Source organism: Neomonachus schauinslandi, chromosome 15 (assembly GCF_002201575.2).
Source record: "Neomonachus schauinslandi chromosome 15, ASM220157v2, whole genome shotgun sequence".
NCBI lineage: Eukaryota > Metazoa > Chordata > Mammalia > Carnivora > Phocidae > Neomonachus > Neomonachus schauinslandi.
The window spans coordinates 40,468,217-40,485,160 of NC_058417.1; the positions used below are offsets into that span (position 1 = coordinate 40,468,217).

Sequence of the window (16,944 nt, forward strand, 5' to 3'; positions counted from 1 at the left end):
ACAGAGGGCAAGGAGAGACAGAAGAAAGAAGCAGACCACTCCAGATTGGTAGGTGATGGGTTTCATAAGCAAGCGAACTGACATACGAGACTTGTCCTGGGCGGCTGCAAGATCTCTGCACTTGCCCACCAGAGTCTTAAAAGTTTATATAGAAGCCTTCAATAGGTTCAGTCACCTATAATGTCCAGATGGTCTCAACAACATTGCTCTCTCAAGGCTCCCACTGTGGGAATATTCTGACAGAGGAGGGGGCGAGGAACCTACAATTGCCTAGGTCCAGCCTGAGTCAACTGGCAGTCACATTTTCTTGATGATCTCCTCCAACAGTGACTCTGTGTGGGACTGTGCTCAGATGTTTCAAGGTACTTCCTGAGAGTCTGCAGTTTGTTTCTTCATTTTGGGTCCTCCCTTTAAAAATCCAACCTAAGGGGGCGCCTGAGTGGCTCAGTTGGTTAAGCCATTAGGCGTCTGCCTTTGACTCAAGTCATGATCCCAGAATCCTGGGATCGAGCCCCCATCGGGCTCCCTGCTCTTGGGGAGCCTGCTTCTCCCTCTCCCTCTGCCTGCTGCTCCCCCTGCTTATGCTCTCTCTCTCTCTGTGTCAAATAAATAAATAAAATCTTAAAAAAATAAAATAAAATCCAACCTAAGGTGTCTCCTGCCAGAAGCCTGGCCTCAATGCCTTTGTGGCTCTATAACTCTTCCAATCCTTAACTCCAGGGGCAGATCCAGGCTCTGTGGGGCCAGAGGCTTATACACCTTTGGGACACCTCTTTATTTTTAAGGAATTTATTTTTAGGTAATCTCTACACCCAATGTGGGGCTTGAATTTACAACCCTGAGATCAAGAGTTGCATGTTCTATTGACTGAGCCAGCCAGGTGCCCCTTGGGACACCTTTTTAGGGTGCTGGGTGGCTCAGTCGATGAAGCGTCTGCCTTCAGCTCAGGTCATGATCCCGGGGTTCTGGGATGGAGCCCCAGGTCTGATTCCCTGCTCAGTAGGGAGCCTGCTTCTCCCTTTCCCTCTGCCCTTCCCCCCTGTTTTGCTGGCTGTCTCTCTCAAATAAATAAATAAAATCTTTTTTTAAAAAGGAATACAAAACAAACCCTCATAATTATGAAAATGAGCATTTGTTTAGTTTGGGAAAATAAACCACAGCACATTACTGGAATCTTTGGAAATTGGTTTCCCTCCCTTTTGACATCTCTGTGGACACTTTATTTGAAATATCTCCTGATGGCAACCTGGCTTCCTCTCCCCAGGGAGACTACCAATTCCAGCCTTTCCGGCCCCATTAGCTTCACAGTAAACCCTTGCCACTAGGTCTCCCCTCCTCCCTTTTCTCCTGTCTGGAGACCATCCTCTGGCAACTCTACTGAGCTGCCATGCAGAGCTCTCCTCCTCTCTCCCTCAAACTGGTTCTGGGTGGTGTGGAGAGCTCCCCACAGAGCCACAAGACCTCTGCCATTACTTCCTTATATGTTCCTGGAACATAGAGGGCCTCAATTTCCTCAACTGTGAGATGGGGACTCGGACAGAGTTGTCCTGTGGCCTCCCACAGGAGGATCCTCGGACTGGGAGGGCGCCAGGAGGGCTGCGGGGACTCTGAGTCCTGATTTAAGTGCCACCCTGTAACCCCCACCTCTGTAATTTATTAAGAGGAAAGCCAGGTGTTAGTTCTGCCTTTGCCGCTGTCTCCTGGGTGACTGGCTGAAGCCATTCTCTTCTCTCAGGGTCTAAAGGACATCCGCAAAAACGCTTTCAGGTCCGCCTTGCCCTCCACGCTCCAGATCCCTGTCCGCTGGGATCTGGAAACAAGACTTCACCCGCCTCCCTAGCCTCTGAGTTCGGCCCCGCCCCCTCGGCCGGCCTCGCCCCACTACAAAGTCTCGCGAGATCCCGAACCGAGCGGAGATTTTGGCCTTCCTGCCGTTCCGTAGCTCGGAGACGCGGCTGCTGAACGAGTGTTTCCGGGTCGCGCGGCCAGGTAAGCCTCCGCGGATGCGCTAGCGGAACCTAAGCCCAGCGGTCTCAGTAAGTAGGGGACCGATCCGAGCCTGAGCGTTTTCCTCTAGTCCCCTCCTTCGAGTCTCTGAAGACCCGGGTACAGCCTGGCAGGAGGGCCCAGGATTTCTGGGTCCCCAGCCTTAGGACTCAGGGGCTCTTGTCCAGCCTAGTTTCCCCGCCTAGGATTTCGATTCAGTTCAGCGACATCACCGCTCCGTCTGATAATGTGGAAACCGCGGCTTAGGGCATAGCCCCTAGGCGCCGTGTAGCAGGCCCCGTGCCCGTCCCCGGTTTCCTCTGGATCAGCACAGACCCCCGTCCCTGCGCCAGGTCCCCTCCCTTGGGTCCAAGGCCCCAGTTTTCAGCCTCAGCCACATAACCCCTCAGTCACCCACGCCTCGTCTCCCTGGCTGTCCGCAGGCCTGGGCAGCATGGCCGTATTCCGGTCGGGCCTCCTGGTGCTGACGACGCCCCTGGCCTCCCTGGCCCCTCGCCTGTCCCCCATCTTGACCTCGGCGGCCCGGCTGGTGAATCACACGCTCTATGTACACCTGCAGCCGGGCATGAGCCTGGGGGGCCCAGCTCAGCCCCAATCCAGCCTCGTGCAGGCCACGTTTGAGGTCCTGGATTTCATCGCACACCTCTACGCTGGCGCCGACGTCCACAGGCACCTGGACGTCAGAATCCTGCTGACCAATATCGGAGTCAAGAGCGCCTCTCTCCCTTCCCTGCCCAACTCAGTCCAGAACCTGGCCCACCCACCGGAAGTGGTGCTGACTGACTTCCAGACCCTGGATGGAAGCCAGTACAACCCGGTCAAGCAACAGCTGGAGCGTTATGCCACCAGCTGCTATAGTTGTTGTCCCCAACTGGCTTCGGTGCTGCTATACCCCGATTATGGGTCCGGAGAGCTGCCTGTGGAGTCCCTGGATGTCCCCTTACCCTCCACCATCAGGCCAGCCTCCCCCGTGACCAGGTCTCCAAAGCAGCCAGTGCGTGGCTACCACCGCGGGGCTGTGGGTGGCACGTTTGACCGCCTGCACAATGCCCACAAGGTGCTGCTCAGTGTCGCGTGCATCCTGGCCCAGGAGCAGCTTGTGGTGGGAGTAGCAGACAAAGACCTGTTGAAGAGTGAGTGAGAGAGAGACCCTGGCATAGAGCAGGGAAGACCCTCAAAACTCCTTAACCTCGCCCCCAGTTCATGACTGAGGAAGAGTGGGGCCATCCTTTACTTCCCACCCCTCCCAAATGTCACAGCGCCTGGCACTCAGTCGGTGCTAAGGAAAGTATGTTAAATGAGTGAGTGTAGCTTTCTCAGTGTGTGGTCTAGTCACCACTCAAATCAGAATTCCCCCAAATGTGGAGCCAAGGAGTCTGCACTTTTAAGAAGTTCTCTGGTGACGAACCCTAAAGATTGAGACCCTGGCAATAAATGGATGAGCGGGTTCTAGGTAGTTGTGCCGGAGACACAGCAAGAGGGGACTCGTGCTTGGGTGGTTCTTGGAATTCTCCATCTGACTCTGATGCGGGCACTGCTCGTTCTCTGGGCACAGGCCAGCCCCTGCCATGACTGTTGTGCTCGCTGGCTGCCCCCTCTTCATAGTTGCCCTGACACAGACCACTTCCCAGCTTAGCCCTTTCTTCCTGCCACCCACCCCCATCTGGAGATTGGATGCCTAGGGTCAGTCTTCCCCAAACTTGCCTATACTTTTCCTCCCCAATAAAAAGATCTCCCTGTTCTTTTGGGCTCCTTCCCCAGGCAAGTTACTCCCTGAGCTGCTCCAGCCCTACGCAGAACGTGTGGAACATCTGAGTGAGTTCCTGGTGGACATCAAGCCCTCCTTGACTTTTGATATCATCCCCCTGCTGGACCCCTATGGACCCGCTGGCTCTAACCCCTCCTTGGAGTTCCTGGTGGTCAGCGAGGAGACCTGTCGTGGGGGGATGGCCGTCAACCGCTTCCGCCTTGAGAATGTAACCCCTGAGGGAGACTGGCAGAGGGAGTGGATGGGGTTGGGGAAGGCCATGTGGGGGACTGTTGGAAGTACCATGACCTTAGAGGAGGGAAGAGAGGGCTTAGGGTGGTGAGGAAGAGGCAAGAAGGAACTGGTTCCCAGCTTGCCCTTGGACGCAGGCTCTACCTGTGGAGTACCTAGGGGAGGATACGGGGGTGGGGGGCAGCTCGGGTGTCACTGTCATCCTGTCCCTCCTTCCCTCTCCTCACCCCTCCTCTTTTACCGCAGGACCTAGAGGAGCTTGCCTTGTATCAGATCCAGCTGCTGAAGGACCAAAACCACAAGGACAATGAAGAAGACAAAGTCAGCTCCTCTAGCTTCCGCCAGCGAATGCTGGGAAACCTGCTTCGGCCCCCATATGTATGCCTGCCCTCCCTCTTCCCCCCCTCCCCGTCTTGGGTGGGCTAGAAATGCTGGAGAGTAAAGACTGAAGAATTCAGTCCCAAGCATGAGTCTGAAGACCCTAGTAACTGGGGTTCCCTGTCCTCCACCTTCAGAAGAGGCCAGAGCTACCCACACACCTGTACGTGATTGGGCTGACGGGCATCAGTGGCTCCGGGAAGAGCTCAGTAGCTCAGCGGCTTAAGGGCCTGGGGGCGTATGTCATCGACAGTGACCAGCTGGGCCATCGGGCCTACGCCCCAGGTGGTCCTGCCTACCAGCCTGTTGTGGAGGCCTTTGGAACAGGTAATACGTGGGGGGGGGGGGGGGTAGGGCTGGAAGTGGCCTGAAGTGAGGAGATGGCCTGGCCTCCTTGCCCAGTCCCGTGTCTCTGTCGTCCAGATATTCTGCATAAAGATGGCATTATCAACAGGAAGGTCCTAGGCAGCCGGGTGTTTGGGAACAAGGTAAACACACTCCTGTCCAAGAGTTTCTCAGCTGCTACTAGATGCAGAGGTTGGGACCCAGTGGACCTTTCTGGTCTGGTCCAGTGTGCCACTTTCCACTCATCTGTTCCCAGCCACCTCCTCCCTGGGGCTGGCTCCATCTCCGAGGGAAGGTAAACTGTCCGCGTCCTCTGTTCCCCTCCTCAGAAGCAGCTGAAGATACTCACGGATATTATGTGGCCAGTTATCGCAAAGCTGGCTCGAGAGGAGATGGATCAGGCTGTGGCTGAGGGTGAGTGGGAGGGAGGATGGGAGCAGCCCAGAGGGACTTTAAGCAGATTCTCCTCCTGGGAGCTTCCCCACCCCAAGCCAGACCCTCTACTTTCCTTGGGACTAGGCCTCCTTGGCTCTCTGATAGCGAGTGGCAGCGTGCTGCTGGCAGTGACTGGGGTCTCCCCACAGGAAAGCACGTGTGCGTGATTGACGCGGCTATGCTGCTTGAAGCTGGCTGGCAGAACATGGTGCATGAGGTGTGGACCGTTGTCATTCCCGAGACTGAGGTATCTGGACCCCATCTCCCACCCCAGCCCCACTGCACACCGCAGCCCGCTCTGAGCTAGTGCGCTGACCTGTGCTTTGTCTGTGTCGAGGCTATACGACGCATCGTGGAAAGGGACGGCCTGAGTGAGGCTGCGGCTCAGAGCCGGTTGCAGAGCCAGATGAGTGGGCAGCAGCTTGTGGACCAGAGCCACGTGGTGCTGAGCACCTTGTGGGAACCGCATGTCACCCAACGCCAGGTTGGTGCTGAGGGAAGGGCTGGGTTGTGGGGAAGGAGTCTCCGGTGGGTGCCTGCCTGACCCTGTCCTCTCTTCCTGCAAACATTCTGGCTCGCTCAAAGGTGGAGAAGGCCTGGGCCCTCCTGCAGAAGCGCATCCCCCAGACGCCGTAAGGCCCGTGGCTGACATTGAGTTCTCTGTGGGGCCCAAGTGGCCCCTGGAGCTGCCAAGAGATTCAGCGGTGAGGAGGAAGGGGGGCCTCAGGGCTCATCGTGGTTGGGCCTAGAGGGCTCTGAGCCAAACTGGGGAGCGCAGGGCTGGGCCTGGCGGACACACGAAACCTACCCAGCTTGCTGGTGTTTGGCCATCACCGAGGATGTGGCTCATGGGGGAGCAGGCCTCTGTGGCATTCCGTGCCTACTCTGCCCACAGTGCCTGGTGCCGACGGCCGACTGTGGCCAGGGCAGACACTGCAACTTGTAACAGAATTAAAGATGAATGTTGCCGGGTGCTGCCTGTACGGTGTCTGCTTCCTGCCCGGATGCCTCTGGCTATCTTTGGAAGCCTTGAGCTGGAAGCCAGGAGTGCAGTGGTTAACAGCTTGGCTTTTGAAGCCAGCCAGACTGAGGTCGGCCTTGGTCCTGTCACTGGTAGCTGTCTGCTTTGCGAGAAGCTACAGCTTTTCTAGGTTCCTCAGTTTCCTTATCTGTAAAGTAGCGTAAGTTGGCCAGCAGGCTGAAAGCGTTTCTTCCACTGGTCTCCTGCCAGACGCCTGGCTGCGTGTTGGAGGACCGGCCTTCCAGAAGCCAGGCGGGGCCTCTGCCCTCACGGAGCGGGCAGGCCGGCGGGGTCGGCCCAGGTGGCCAGGCCTGCGCAGCCACGGGGCGGGCTGCCTGCAAGGGTGGGGGTGGGACACGCGTCCCCGGGAGCCGTCTGGGCCCGCACAGCGCGTGCACACAACTATCGGCAAACCGTTCGGACGAGCCCTTTGAGGGGACCCCATTTTACAGAATGTACTTCACGTCGCGGCAGCAGGGACGCCCACCCCGACGGAGGGCAGAGAAGACAACCGCGTCCGCTCCGACGCCAGTGTCCCATGCCCACGGGTTCGGTGTTTCCGGGCTGCGCATGCGCGCCCCTCGCCCCGCCCTCCGCCTCCGGTGCGTGGGTTGGTGGGTTTGGGTCACGTGGATGCGCCTCGCCTCTTCCTCGCGGCAGGGGGCCCGCCCGCGGGCTGGTTTCCGGTTCGGTGGGTCGGAGATGACGGAGCCGGGCGCCTCTCCGGACGACCCCTGGGTCAAGGCAAGCCCCGCGGGCGCGCACGCCGGCGAGGGGAGGGCGGGTCGGGCTCGTGCACGTGGGGGGGCCGGAAGACGAGGGGATTCCTTGCAGTCCCCAAAGGTCCCCCCGCCCTCCGGGCCCCAGGGCTGCAGAGAAGACAGCTCTCCCCCCGCGCGTGCCAAGGTGGGGAGACAAGTGACGCGTGTGTGCACGAGTGTGAGGGGGCAGGGTTTGGGGGCTGGGGAGGCGCTGGAGCGGGGGTGGGGGCAGACGGGGTGCTGCGGAGGGGCGGCGCTCCCATGGCCTCTCCGCTCTTGGCTCCCGGGGCAGCCCTGCAGTCGCCTGCGCACCCCAGGGGGATGTGTGCGCTCTGTGTGTGTGTACACGTGTGTACGCCCGCGCGCGTGCATCCCGCAATTGCCTGCGCACCCTGGGGGGTGGGTGTGGGTAGGGGTGTGTGTGTGTGCGCGCGCGCGCGCGACGCGCGTGAAAGGAGGTGCGGTCCCCGGGCGGAGGTCTAATGAGCTGCTCTTTTGCTTCTTTGCAGGTGGAATATGCCTACAGCGACAACAGCCTGGACCCCGGTGAGTGCCTCCCCCACCGTCTCCAGCTCCCTGGTGACACTCCCGCTGCAGCCCTGTAGATTCCCGTGGTGTCGCCAGCCACACCTGAGCACAGCCCACTGTCCCGGGACAGAGGGAGGAGCTGCGGGACGGGGGCAGGCAGCATAAAGCAGGGAGGCGATGACAGTAGTGAGCTAGCCACTCCCTCCCCGTCACTGTGCCCGTGTTGTGAACCAGTGGTGCCAATCCAGGCCCACGGAGCAGTGTGGACACCAGGGACAGGAGCACTGCAGCATGGCACAGCAGGAAGCGGATGACCCAGTATGGGTGGCTTTTGGGTTGAAAGGGAGAGGTCAGCATTTAAGGATCAGGAAGCCATTGTAGCCACAGGTGCCTCTGGGTCTAATAGTGTTCCCCGGCCCTACCCCTTAGTGATTGGGACCTCTCTTTTCCAGGGCTTTTTGTAGAAAGTACCCGAAAGGGGAGTGTAGTGTCCAGAGCTAATAGCATCGGTTCCACCAGTGCCTCTTCCGTCCCCAATACAGGTAGGCAGCAACATGCCCTCACCTGGGGGGGGGCTCAGAAATACCATCGTTTTAGTATATTTCCTAGACAGGAAGCTCCAGTCATCCACATGGGGGTGCTGGAGGCCTAGTGTAAGCCACAGGCTCTCCCCATCTCTCCCCTCATCTAGGACATTAGGCTCTTCTGGCCATTTGCTGTCTCTGGGTACTAGTTTTTTCTTCCCCGCTGGGGCAAGGTGGGTTAGCTGGGGCCCACTGGGCCTCAAAATGACCTTCCCGCCCCCAACTTTGAGCGTAGATGACGAGGACAGCGATTACCACCAGGAGTCCTACAAGGAGTCCTACAAGGACCGGCGGCGGCGAGCACATACACAGGCTGAGCAGAAGAGGAGGGACGCCATCAAGGTGACTGGGGAGGCCTGCAGCTCAGCCAGTGCAGGAGGGCCTTAACGTGTTTCAGATGCACTCTGCCCCGACCGCATCAGATAGCCCAGGCATCCTTGCGGGCAGCTAATCTAGGCCCTGGACATGAACACCTCCCTCCTTCCAGCACCCCCACCCCTTTGGTTTGAGCATGGAACTCGGTTCTCGGAGAGAAAGCTTGGAGCCAGTTTGCCTTAATCCGTCAGAATTAAGGAAGCCTGGTTTCCCCTGCTGTCTCCACAGAGAGGCTATGATGACCTTCAGACCATCGTCCCCACCTGCCAGCAGCAGGACTTCTCCATTGGCTCCCAAAAGCTCAGCAAAGCCATCGTTCTGCAGAAGAGTATGGCCAGCGAGAGCCCTGGGAGTGGTTGGGGCCAGCGGGGCTGTAGAAGAGGCCAGAGCCTTCTACCCACTCTCAGCCTGGCCCTGGTGGGAGGGGGGTGGTTATGGGAGTTGGGGACTCGGGCGGGGAGGGGAGGGAGGGGGGAAGGGGAAACAAAGTCAGCCTCGTCCTTCTGGTTGAAACTTCCTCTGTGCCCACCTCCCACCGCAGCCATTGACTACATCCAGTTTTTGCACAAGGAGAAGAAAAAGCAGGAGGAGGAGGTGTCCATGCTACGCAAGGACGTCACGGCCCTAAAGATCATGAAAGTGTAAGGGGGGCGCTGAGCTGGGGTAGCCAGGGCTTCTGAGCCAACTTCAGTTCATACCTTTCTCTCGTTCAAAGGTCACGTCAGCTACTACAGGACAGATAATCCTCTGCCTCCCTTAGGTGGCCACTTAGAGGCCGGACTCTGTCCCCCAGCCGTCCCTGACGCATAGCAGATACTCGAAGTGCCTGTGGGCTTCATGAAGGGGAGGGTGGAGAGGGGTCACCGCTTCGGTCCCAGAAGCAGTATCTAGCCGATGTTGACTACCTCCCAGCAGCTCTCCGGGAGCCCCTTCCTGGGGGAGAACCTCGGGTACCGGAGCTGCTTCAGTGCCTGAGCCATTACTGCTCGCTTTCAGGAACTACGAGCAGATTGTGAAGGCCCACCAGGACAATCCCCACGAGGGGGAAGACCAGGTCTCTGACCAGGTCAAGTTCAATGTGTTTCAAGGCATCATGGACTCCCTGTTTCAGTCCTTCAATGCCTCCATCTCCGTGACCAGCTTCCAGGAGCTGTCGGCCTGTGTCTTCAGCTGGATTGAGGAGCACTGTAAGCCTCAGGTACGGGGCAGCAGTGGCCGTGGGGTGGGGGCGGTCTCCTCCCCTCCCCCAGGCAAAGTGGCCCAAGTCCTAATTTGTTCAGAGAGCGAGGGCAACAGCTTTTAGGTTTCTTGGGGGGGGGGGTGTCTCCTTTTTTTGCTTCCTAGCCCAGATTTTCCTGTTACGGTTTCATTTGGCGAGACTGATGGGGCACTAAAGTCCCGCAAGCCTCGCTCTGCCCCTTCTCAGCCCCCGCCCCCGTGTGGCTGCCCAGTGCGTAGCCCTCCTCACCCTCATCACGGCAGCGGACTCACAGCACGTCTGGGAAGAGTCCTGGCCGCCACCCCCAGGCCTGTTGAAGTAGTTTGCCCCGGGGGTTTGTCAATCTTTGTAACGGGGGCAGCGTGTGAATGCTGTTGCGGAGAGTCTTCTGCTTCTGAGGACTGGTTGCCTTTTCTGAGGCTTGACTTGCATCTGGAGTCTTTTTTGTTTCCTGACATTTTCTGGAAACACTTTAAGCATACTGCAACCCTGACACTCAACGAGCCCACCACCTAAATGTTACCATTCCCGTTTCTTGCCTTTGCTTTTCCACGTTGCCAGCTGGGCCACCCCTTTCCCCATCCTGTTGCGCGGACATTTCAGAGTAAACTGCAGCCGGCAGTGTGGCCCACGGGCTTTCCCCGTTGCGCTCTAGAGAGCACGCCTGGCCTAGGCGCGTCCCCGAGCTGGCTCCGTCCTCACCTCTGTCCTTGCCTCCGCGTCAGCTGTGTCTCCCTCTGCTACCCCCGCCAGACCCTCCGGGAGATCGTGATTGGCGTCCTGCACCAGCTGAAGAACCAGCTGTACTGACTGGCTCCCGGAACCCGCAGAAGAGCCAACTCTGCTTGGCCACAGAGCCACTGGGCTTCTGAGGTCGGACTGCGACGCTGCACACGGGGCCGCTGGCTCCCGGTGCTTGGTTCCCTGGCACCCCTCATCCTCAGTGGGGCTGGGGTGTTTGTTTTGTGAAAGCTTTAATTTATTATATTGACCACAAAACTCAAGCCTACTGTCTTTCCCCCTCCCCATAAAAGTCCTCGGGCGGGGGGTCTGCTCTGGGCACCCCCAAGAGTTCCTGGCCTCTCCCTTTCTAAGCCTCAGATTTTTGCTCCTTATCTACACATACCTGGAAGCTACTATTGCATTTGGTTTGGTCTCTTGGGCCAGATTTGGGCAACATCTGGACCAAGTTTGGCCATTTTGGCAGTAGTGGGACAGGAAGAAAGGAATGTGAGGAGATATTCCCACAGCCATGAAGTGTGACAGGCCGCCTGGTACCTGGGCTTGGGCTGCCAGGATCCTGCCCTCGCCTACCCTGCCCTACTCCACTGCCTCTCCTTTCCTGCTCCCTGCGTGCTCCTGCCCTCTCTGTCCCCACAGGCAGGAGCACAGCACAGAGGAGTGTGACACAGCACTACGTATTAAAAGGTTTTTGTTTTTTTAATTTTTTAAACACCAACAGTGTAATTTTGCTAAAGTTACAATTTTGGAAAATGAACTGGGCCTCAAAACCGCTCCCAGCCTTCCCGTCAAGTGTATCTGGGTCTCTGCCATCTCCGTGCTATGTGCATTTCTCCCAGGACCTGGGGCCAGGGTGAAGGGGTAGAGAAGGTATTTAAAGGCCTCCTGGGGTACAGAGCCCGGAGAAGTCCTGGGTAAGGCCTTGGGCTCCTTGAATGCTGTGTACAGTAGCCTCTCTACCCTGTAGCCTTTCTCAGGGTTGACATCTGGGACATTTGGTTATCCAGAGGAAATTAAGTATTTATATATCAAATTATATTACAATAAATATTGCCAAATGCTTTCCTTTAGCGCTGTTCCAAGATTGAGCATTCAGTTCAAGCAACTGGAATGTAGCCAGTGAAAGGAGCCTGACCATCCGCTGTGGGCTCGCTCGCTCCCTGCGCCCCATACTCTGGCCCCTGCCCCTCTCCCCGCCGCTCTGCCCAAAGGCAGAAAGCAGGAACAAAAAAAGAAGCCGACCTGAAGGAGGCAGCCAGCCCAGGACCTCTCTTTCCATCCCCCGTCCTGCGGGAGGACCACTCAAGGGTCTGGGAGCTTCACGTTGTAATCCTCATCTGTCTCTATCCCGACTTCCTCCTGGGGCAGGGAGACAAGTGAATGAGCCCCCCTCGGACGGAGCGCCCAGGGGAGTGAGGACGGGAGAGAGAACCACTTACAAAGAACTGCTTCTTGCTCTTGGGGTATCCTTCCAGAATTGCATCCGACAGCTCTGTTGCCTGACAAGAAACAAAACCACCCCTTTCAGGTGGGTGGTGGGCACCGCCTGGCAGAGCCACACTACTGGGCAGCGGTTTCTCCTGCCATTTCTCGGGGCCTGCCCGGAGCGCGCACACTCACCATCCTCTTCCGCTTCCTCCACTCCTTGCAGTACTTCTGCCTCTCGCTGTACACCTGGACGGACAACAGCTGCCTCTAGCCCCTCAGCTCGGCGGCAGGTGGGGGCCAGCCGCCTCCTCGCTCCGCCCTGCTCCCGCGGCCCTCCCAGCTCACCCGCTCTTTCTCTTCTGGAGTCACGTGGTTGGTGGCTGCTTTTATATTCTTCAGTCTCTCTCTGTAGCCAGCACATTCCTTCTTCAACTCCTGGATCTCTTTCTGCATCTCCGGTGTGGTCAGGGCACTAGTTAACTCCTTCAGCTCTGAAACCATAGCTCTCTGAGGTCCCTTCCTACCCCCTGAAGATGGGGCTTTGTCTTTCCCAGTGGGTGCTGCCTGAGGCAGGAGACTGGGCCCCCACCTTGCTCTAGGTTCTACACACAGGGTCCAGAAAGAGTTCCATATTCTGGAAATGCTCAGCAGAGATGAAGGCTTACAGAATTACCAGTTTATTCTAGTTTTCTTTCCTCCTTCATCTACCAGCGGTGGTAAAGTGAGGTTGAACACTTCCCTGTAGCCAGTTAAAAGAAGCAGGCACAGAGGGAGCGTGGGCCCAGGACACTGATAATGTTAGGGAAAGCAAATGCATGTCTTGCCCACTTATATTTAAAAGCCATGAGCTGGGGCGCCTGGGTGGCTCAGTTGGTTAAGCAACTGCCTTCGGCTCAGGTCATGATCCTGGAGTCCCTGGATCGAGTCCCGCATCGGCTCCCTGCTCAGCGGGGAGTCTGCTGCTCCCTCTGACCCTCCCCACTCTCATGTACTCTCTATCTCATTCTCTCTTTCAAATAAATAAATAAAATCTAAAAAAAAAGAAAAAGCCATGAGCTCTTCTCTCTTTTAACATGATGCCTGTGGCAGCCGAGCAGAGATTCACTGATGCAAAACCATCCACTCTGTAATTCCTGACCTCTAGACTGACCGTGACCCTAGGGGCCCCTTCGGGAGCTGCCCAGTCCTACCAGCCTCCATGTGGCGGCAGCCCTGCTGTAGGCTCTGCACCTTAGCCGTGAGGGCCACAATTTTGGCATCCAGGCCTTGGAGGTCGGCGTCACTCACCATGGCAAACTGGTCCTGCCAGAGGTGAGAGGAAAAACAAGGGGGCTGATGTGAGGCACAGGAGGGGAAGCCACATCTGGGAGCAGGGGGCAGCATCAGACACGTGCAAGAACGTGGGGCTCCCCAACCCTCCAGAGGGCCTGGGAGAACAGCAGGAGGGTCCTGTGAGAAACCACTCAGTTTAGTACTGGTCCCAACTAACAAGGTATAAACAAGAAGTTAAAACCTGAGGCCTGTCCTCAAGGGGCTTCAAGGCTGGCAGGATGCCGAACAGGGCAGAGATCTCAGTTTAGTGGTAATACCGCTCACTGGGCTAAAGGAGTAAAGGAACATTCTTCCCAAGGTAGGACTACCTAAGTTGCACGTTCCCACAACAGGAAGAACCGGGACAGGTACAGAGGCATGGCGGGCAGTACTGAAGGGACTCCGGGGCAAGTCTGAGCAGCCCGTCCCCTGAGACCAGCTGCTGCCAAGGACAGCGCTGGGGCTCTGCGGGGGTCTTGTCAGTGGTGATGGGGAGCAGGTTAGGAAGAGGCGGAAGGCCAGCCTGCACGCCACGTCCTGCCAGATACAGGGTTTTGAAAACAAAAACTGATTGAAACACAGCCACACCTGCCCGTTTACATACTGTCTCGGGCTGCTTCTGTCTACGTGGCAGACATGAGTGGTCGTGACAGCTGCGTAGCTGTGACAAGAGACCATCTGGCCTGCAAAGCACAAAAATATTACCGGTCTGGCCCTTTACAGAACAAAATCTGCAAAATTCTCCCTTAGGGAATCTTCATTAATCACATGATGAAACCTATTTTAGGAAAATTAGCCTTAATGGTGGTTTGGTTCAGTTAAACTAGTATTCAGTGTCTACTGGATGTTAACTCCTGAGGTGGGGGTGCTGAGCAAAGGAATACGAGTGAGAAGTGGGGCTGCCTTAGGAGAGCTGCAGTCCAGGGTGAAGACGTGCAGAAAGATAAACGCAATACAGCATCCCTCAGAGAGGTGAGCGCCTGAAGAAGAGGCGATTAGAGAATTCAGGGGACGGTCTCTGGAGAAGGTGATGCCTGAGGCAAATCCTAAAGGATGAGTAAGCGTTAGCTGAACAAAGAGGCAGAAGAGGAAGAAGGGTCTTTGAAGCTCCAGGCAGAGGAAGGACACAGGAGTAAAACTCATCTAAATGGTCTAGTACTGGTGAATGGACCCAGAAGGTACAGTGAGGCAGGCGGCAGCCGGAGGCCGAGGCTCCAAGTACCTTTTCCCTGTTCTAGGGGGCGCTAGAGTTTGAAGTCGGGCAATGGCACTATTGCCAATTAGACCCTTCTGGCTGCAGTGTTTAGGATGGCTGAGGAGGCCAGAGCAGATGTTAGGAGGGTATCAGGAGAGATGAGGAACACCTGATGGAAAGGAGAGGGCGGAGTCAGGAAGGGGGAAAACCAACAGGGCAGTGGGGAAAGGGAAGAGTGACTCACTCCCCAGTCTCTGGGTTGGGTGAGGCGTGACTCCACAGAGGTAGAAGCAGGTAAGAGGAGCCCATTTAGGGAGATGAGGCATTCTACTTTAGCGATACTAGTATTGACTCAGAAAGGTCTAGAAGGCTCCAGGTGGTGGGCTGGCCCAGAGATACAAAATTAGTGTTATCTATGTCGGGAGTGAGGGGTGGGGACAGAAGGTGAATCATTTGGCAGATGGTGGTTCTAATCTAGATGCCTGGTAAAAGAAACTTCCAAGCGGGAATGGATCCTGGCAGCAGCAATTCAGGGTCTTCTGTCATCGATCATGTCCTGAATCTGGAAGTCTCACTAATCTGGGTCACAGCAAGGGGAGTACCCACCTTGATTTAAAGGGTGCCTGGCGCCCTTTTCATGGCGTAAGACAGGTTGAGTTTCATGGGGTGCCTCAAATTCTCCAGAAGAGAGTTCATTCTAGAGACTGGTTCACCTAATGTCGGGGTCTCACACGGGCGATAATCTGCACAGGTTTCCCTCACCTGGTTGGCAAAATAGATCTTCTGCTTGCCGTACACCTTCTCTTTGATTTTGCCTTGCTGGGCCAGCTGCTCTAGCGCCCCCCCCCCCGGGGGGGGGGGGGGGGCGGAGACGGGCGGGCAATCAGAGGAATGATTTCGGGGGCCCAGGCAGCGGGAATTTCAGCCCCAGATCGGGAAGCGCCCGACAAGCCTTAGGAAGCCCAAGGCTAGAATGGCAGCTTCGAGAGGGCAGCACCCCAGATTGATTCGAGGGGACCCAAGGGGAGGAATCCCAGGAGAGGGTCCTCACCGCCTTGCCCAGTCCGTGTTCCCGCTGCAGGTTCCCGAACATGTCCTGGGCGCTGTAGGGCCGGTTCTGCTCCTGCAGGTACCTCAGGAGGATCCCGGGAGCTACGAGGAGACGGGACAGGGGTGGGGGGGGGTCACTCAACCGACGCCTCGCCCGCCCCCCGCCCGGTCTCCCCCGCGCCCACTGCCCCGTTTACCTCCCGCCGCGGCCTCTGCCCGGACTTTACTCATGGCCTTTCCCGCCGCTAACTCGGAAAGCCGGACGTTGCGGTTGCTCGGGGCAACGGCTGCTTCCGGCGACGAGAAGGGCGGGTCGCAAGCGTTGATTGGCGGGAGGGGACGTCTTCGCGAGGCACGAAGCAACCCTTCCCGGGCGCCATAGTTCGGTCCAACCCGGAGCCGGGCGCCCGCCCCCGGGGTCTCAGCGGCGGAGGCGCGGCGCTAGCTCCAGAACGCTTCTACCCGCCCCCCCTGCCGCTCGGGGCGTGGGCCGAAGTCTCGAAACCCACTTCCAGCGGCGGCTGAGCTCGTGACCGTGAGCTGGGACGGTGTTCCCGGGGGGAGAAAGCTTAGGATCATCTCCCGCTGGGCTAGCGACTTGCTCAAGGTCACAGGGTCAGTTACCCACAGGGACGTGTCCTCTCCCACCGCCCAACGTTCTTTTCGTCGATGAGTCTCATTTGTAAAATAGGAACAAGAGGTACTAGCAGGAGGGTGGTTGGGAAGACACGAAAATGCCTAAGAGCCCTGGAAGCATAGCGCTACCCTCATTTGCGGGTTACTGAGCCTCGCACACAGGGGGCGCTCAACACGTGCTGTGGTTTGGACGCCAAGGAAAGGCAGGGTTGGGAGGGGGCTACTGTTAAGCCGCAAAGCTTGTAGAAAAGTTTCCTGTTGGCCGAGTCGATCTTATGGCAACACCTGGCAGGTGTTTTCCATTCCTGCCCACAGTGGCCAATGGGACAAAGCCTGAAATAAGTGTTTCTAGTTTCTGAGGTCAGCTGAAGGCCAAAGAGCAGCTGTCCCTGCAGCTCAACCCAGAGGAGGAGCATGGTGCTACTTTTTAAAGCCTGTTACCTAAAGTCTCATTAGCCTTTGATGCAGGTACTTGTCTTCACACAGCCAGGGAACAGTATTAAGAATTAAAAACGGGGATGCCTGGGTGGCTCAGTTGGGTGTCTGCCTTCGGCTCAGGTCGTGATCCAGGGGTCCTGGCATCGAGTGCCACATCGGACTCCTTGCTCAGCAGGGAGCCTGCTTCGCCCTCTGTCTGCCGCTCCCCCTGCTTGTGCTGACAAACAAAATCTTAAAAAGGGAGGGGGGCTCCTGGGTGGCTCAGATGGTTAAGCCTCTGCCTTCGGCTCAGGTCATGATCCCAGGGTCCTGGGATCGAGTCCCACATTAGGCTTCCTGCTCAGCGGAGAGCCTGCTTCTCCCTCTGCCCCTCCCCCTGCTCATACTCTGTCTCAAATGAATAAATAAAAAACCTTAAAAAAAACTTATTATAAAAAATTTAAAATGATGGGACTGCAGGCTAGATGCCAGCCAAGAGTGCCAGTTGTGCTGT

The 16,944-nt window shown here is 57.2% G+C and overlaps 3 protein-coding genes across 11 annotated transcripts; 2 read left to right on the forward strand and 1 right to left on the reverse strand.

Annotated features, from left to right (window-relative positions):
* The first annotated feature begins 1,900 nt into the window (after nt 1–1,900).
* On the forward strand, nt 1,901–6,130 carry COASY (Coenzyme A synthase). Of its 3 annotated transcripts, none has more exons than XM_021681686.2 (10): nt 1,901–1,989; nt 2,430–3,140; nt 3,769–3,983; nt 4,253–4,384; nt 4,522–4,711; nt 4,808–4,872; nt 5,059–5,143; nt 5,314–5,411; nt 5,502–5,648; nt 5,750–6,130. In XM_021681686.2, the coding sequence occupies exons 2-10, from the start codon at nt 2,441–2,443 to the stop codon at nt 5,798–5,800; spliced, it is 1,683 nt and encodes a 560-aa protein (XP_021537361.1). In that variant the 5' UTR covers nt 1,901–1,989; nt 2,430–2,440; the 3' UTR covers nt 5,801–6,130. The 3 variants fall into 3 exon arrangements, with proteins under 3 accessions (XP_021537361.1, XP_021537358.1, XP_021537359.1); XM_021681683.2 differs by having other exon boundaries at nt 1,920–1,989; nt 4,787–4,872; XM_021681684.2 differs by lacking the exon at nt 1,901–1,989 and adding an exon at nt 2,001–2,036 and having other exon boundaries at nt 4,787–4,872.
* Nucleotides 6,131–6,799: 669 nt separating this feature from the next.
* MLX (MAX dimerization protein MLX) lies at nt 6,800–12,714 on the forward strand. 6 transcript variants are annotated; one of them, XR_006541301.1, is made up of 9 exons: nt 6,807–7,091; nt 7,456–7,492; nt 7,927–8,016; nt 8,294–8,400; nt 8,662–8,761; nt 8,975–9,074; nt 9,430–9,631; nt 10,406–11,921; nt 12,045–12,714. XR_006541301.1 is itself a non-coding variant. In XM_021681798.2 (8 exons), exons 1-8 carry the CDS (start codon nt 6,819–6,821, stop codon nt 10,460–10,462), a joined length of 804 nt encoding a protein of 267 aa, XP_021537473.1. In that variant the 5' UTR covers nt 6,800–6,818; the 3' UTR covers nt 10,463–12,714. The 6 variants fall into 6 exon arrangements, 4 of the variants coding, with proteins under 4 accessions (XP_021537473.1, XP_021537471.1, XP_021537472.1 ...); XR_006541302.1 differs by having other exon boundaries at nt 10,406–11,080; nt 11,762–12,714; XM_021681798.2 differs by having other exon boundaries at nt 6,800–6,929; nt 10,406–12,714.
* On the reverse strand, nt 11,530–15,616 carry LOC110573312 (PSMC3 interacting protein). Of its 2 annotated transcripts, XM_044921921.1 has the most exons (9): nt 15,575–15,616; nt 15,369–15,479; nt 15,090–15,169; nt 13,012–13,123; nt 12,960–12,961; nt 12,167–12,274; nt 12,014–12,067; nt 11,833–11,892; nt 11,530–11,752 (listed from the first exon to the last, which is right to left on the reverse strand). In XM_044921921.1, the coding sequence occupies exons 1-9, from the start codon at nt 15,606–15,608 to the stop codon at nt 11,696–11,698; spliced, it is 618 nt and encodes a 205-aa protein (XP_044777856.1). In that variant the 5' UTR covers nt 15,609–15,616; the 3' UTR covers nt 11,530–11,695. The 2 variants fall into 2 exon arrangements, with proteins under 2 accessions (XP_044777856.1, XP_044777855.1); XM_044921920.1 differs by lacking the exon at nt 12,960–12,961 and having other exon boundaries at nt 12,167–12,312.
* Nucleotides 15,617–16,944: the final 1,328 nt, after the last annotated feature.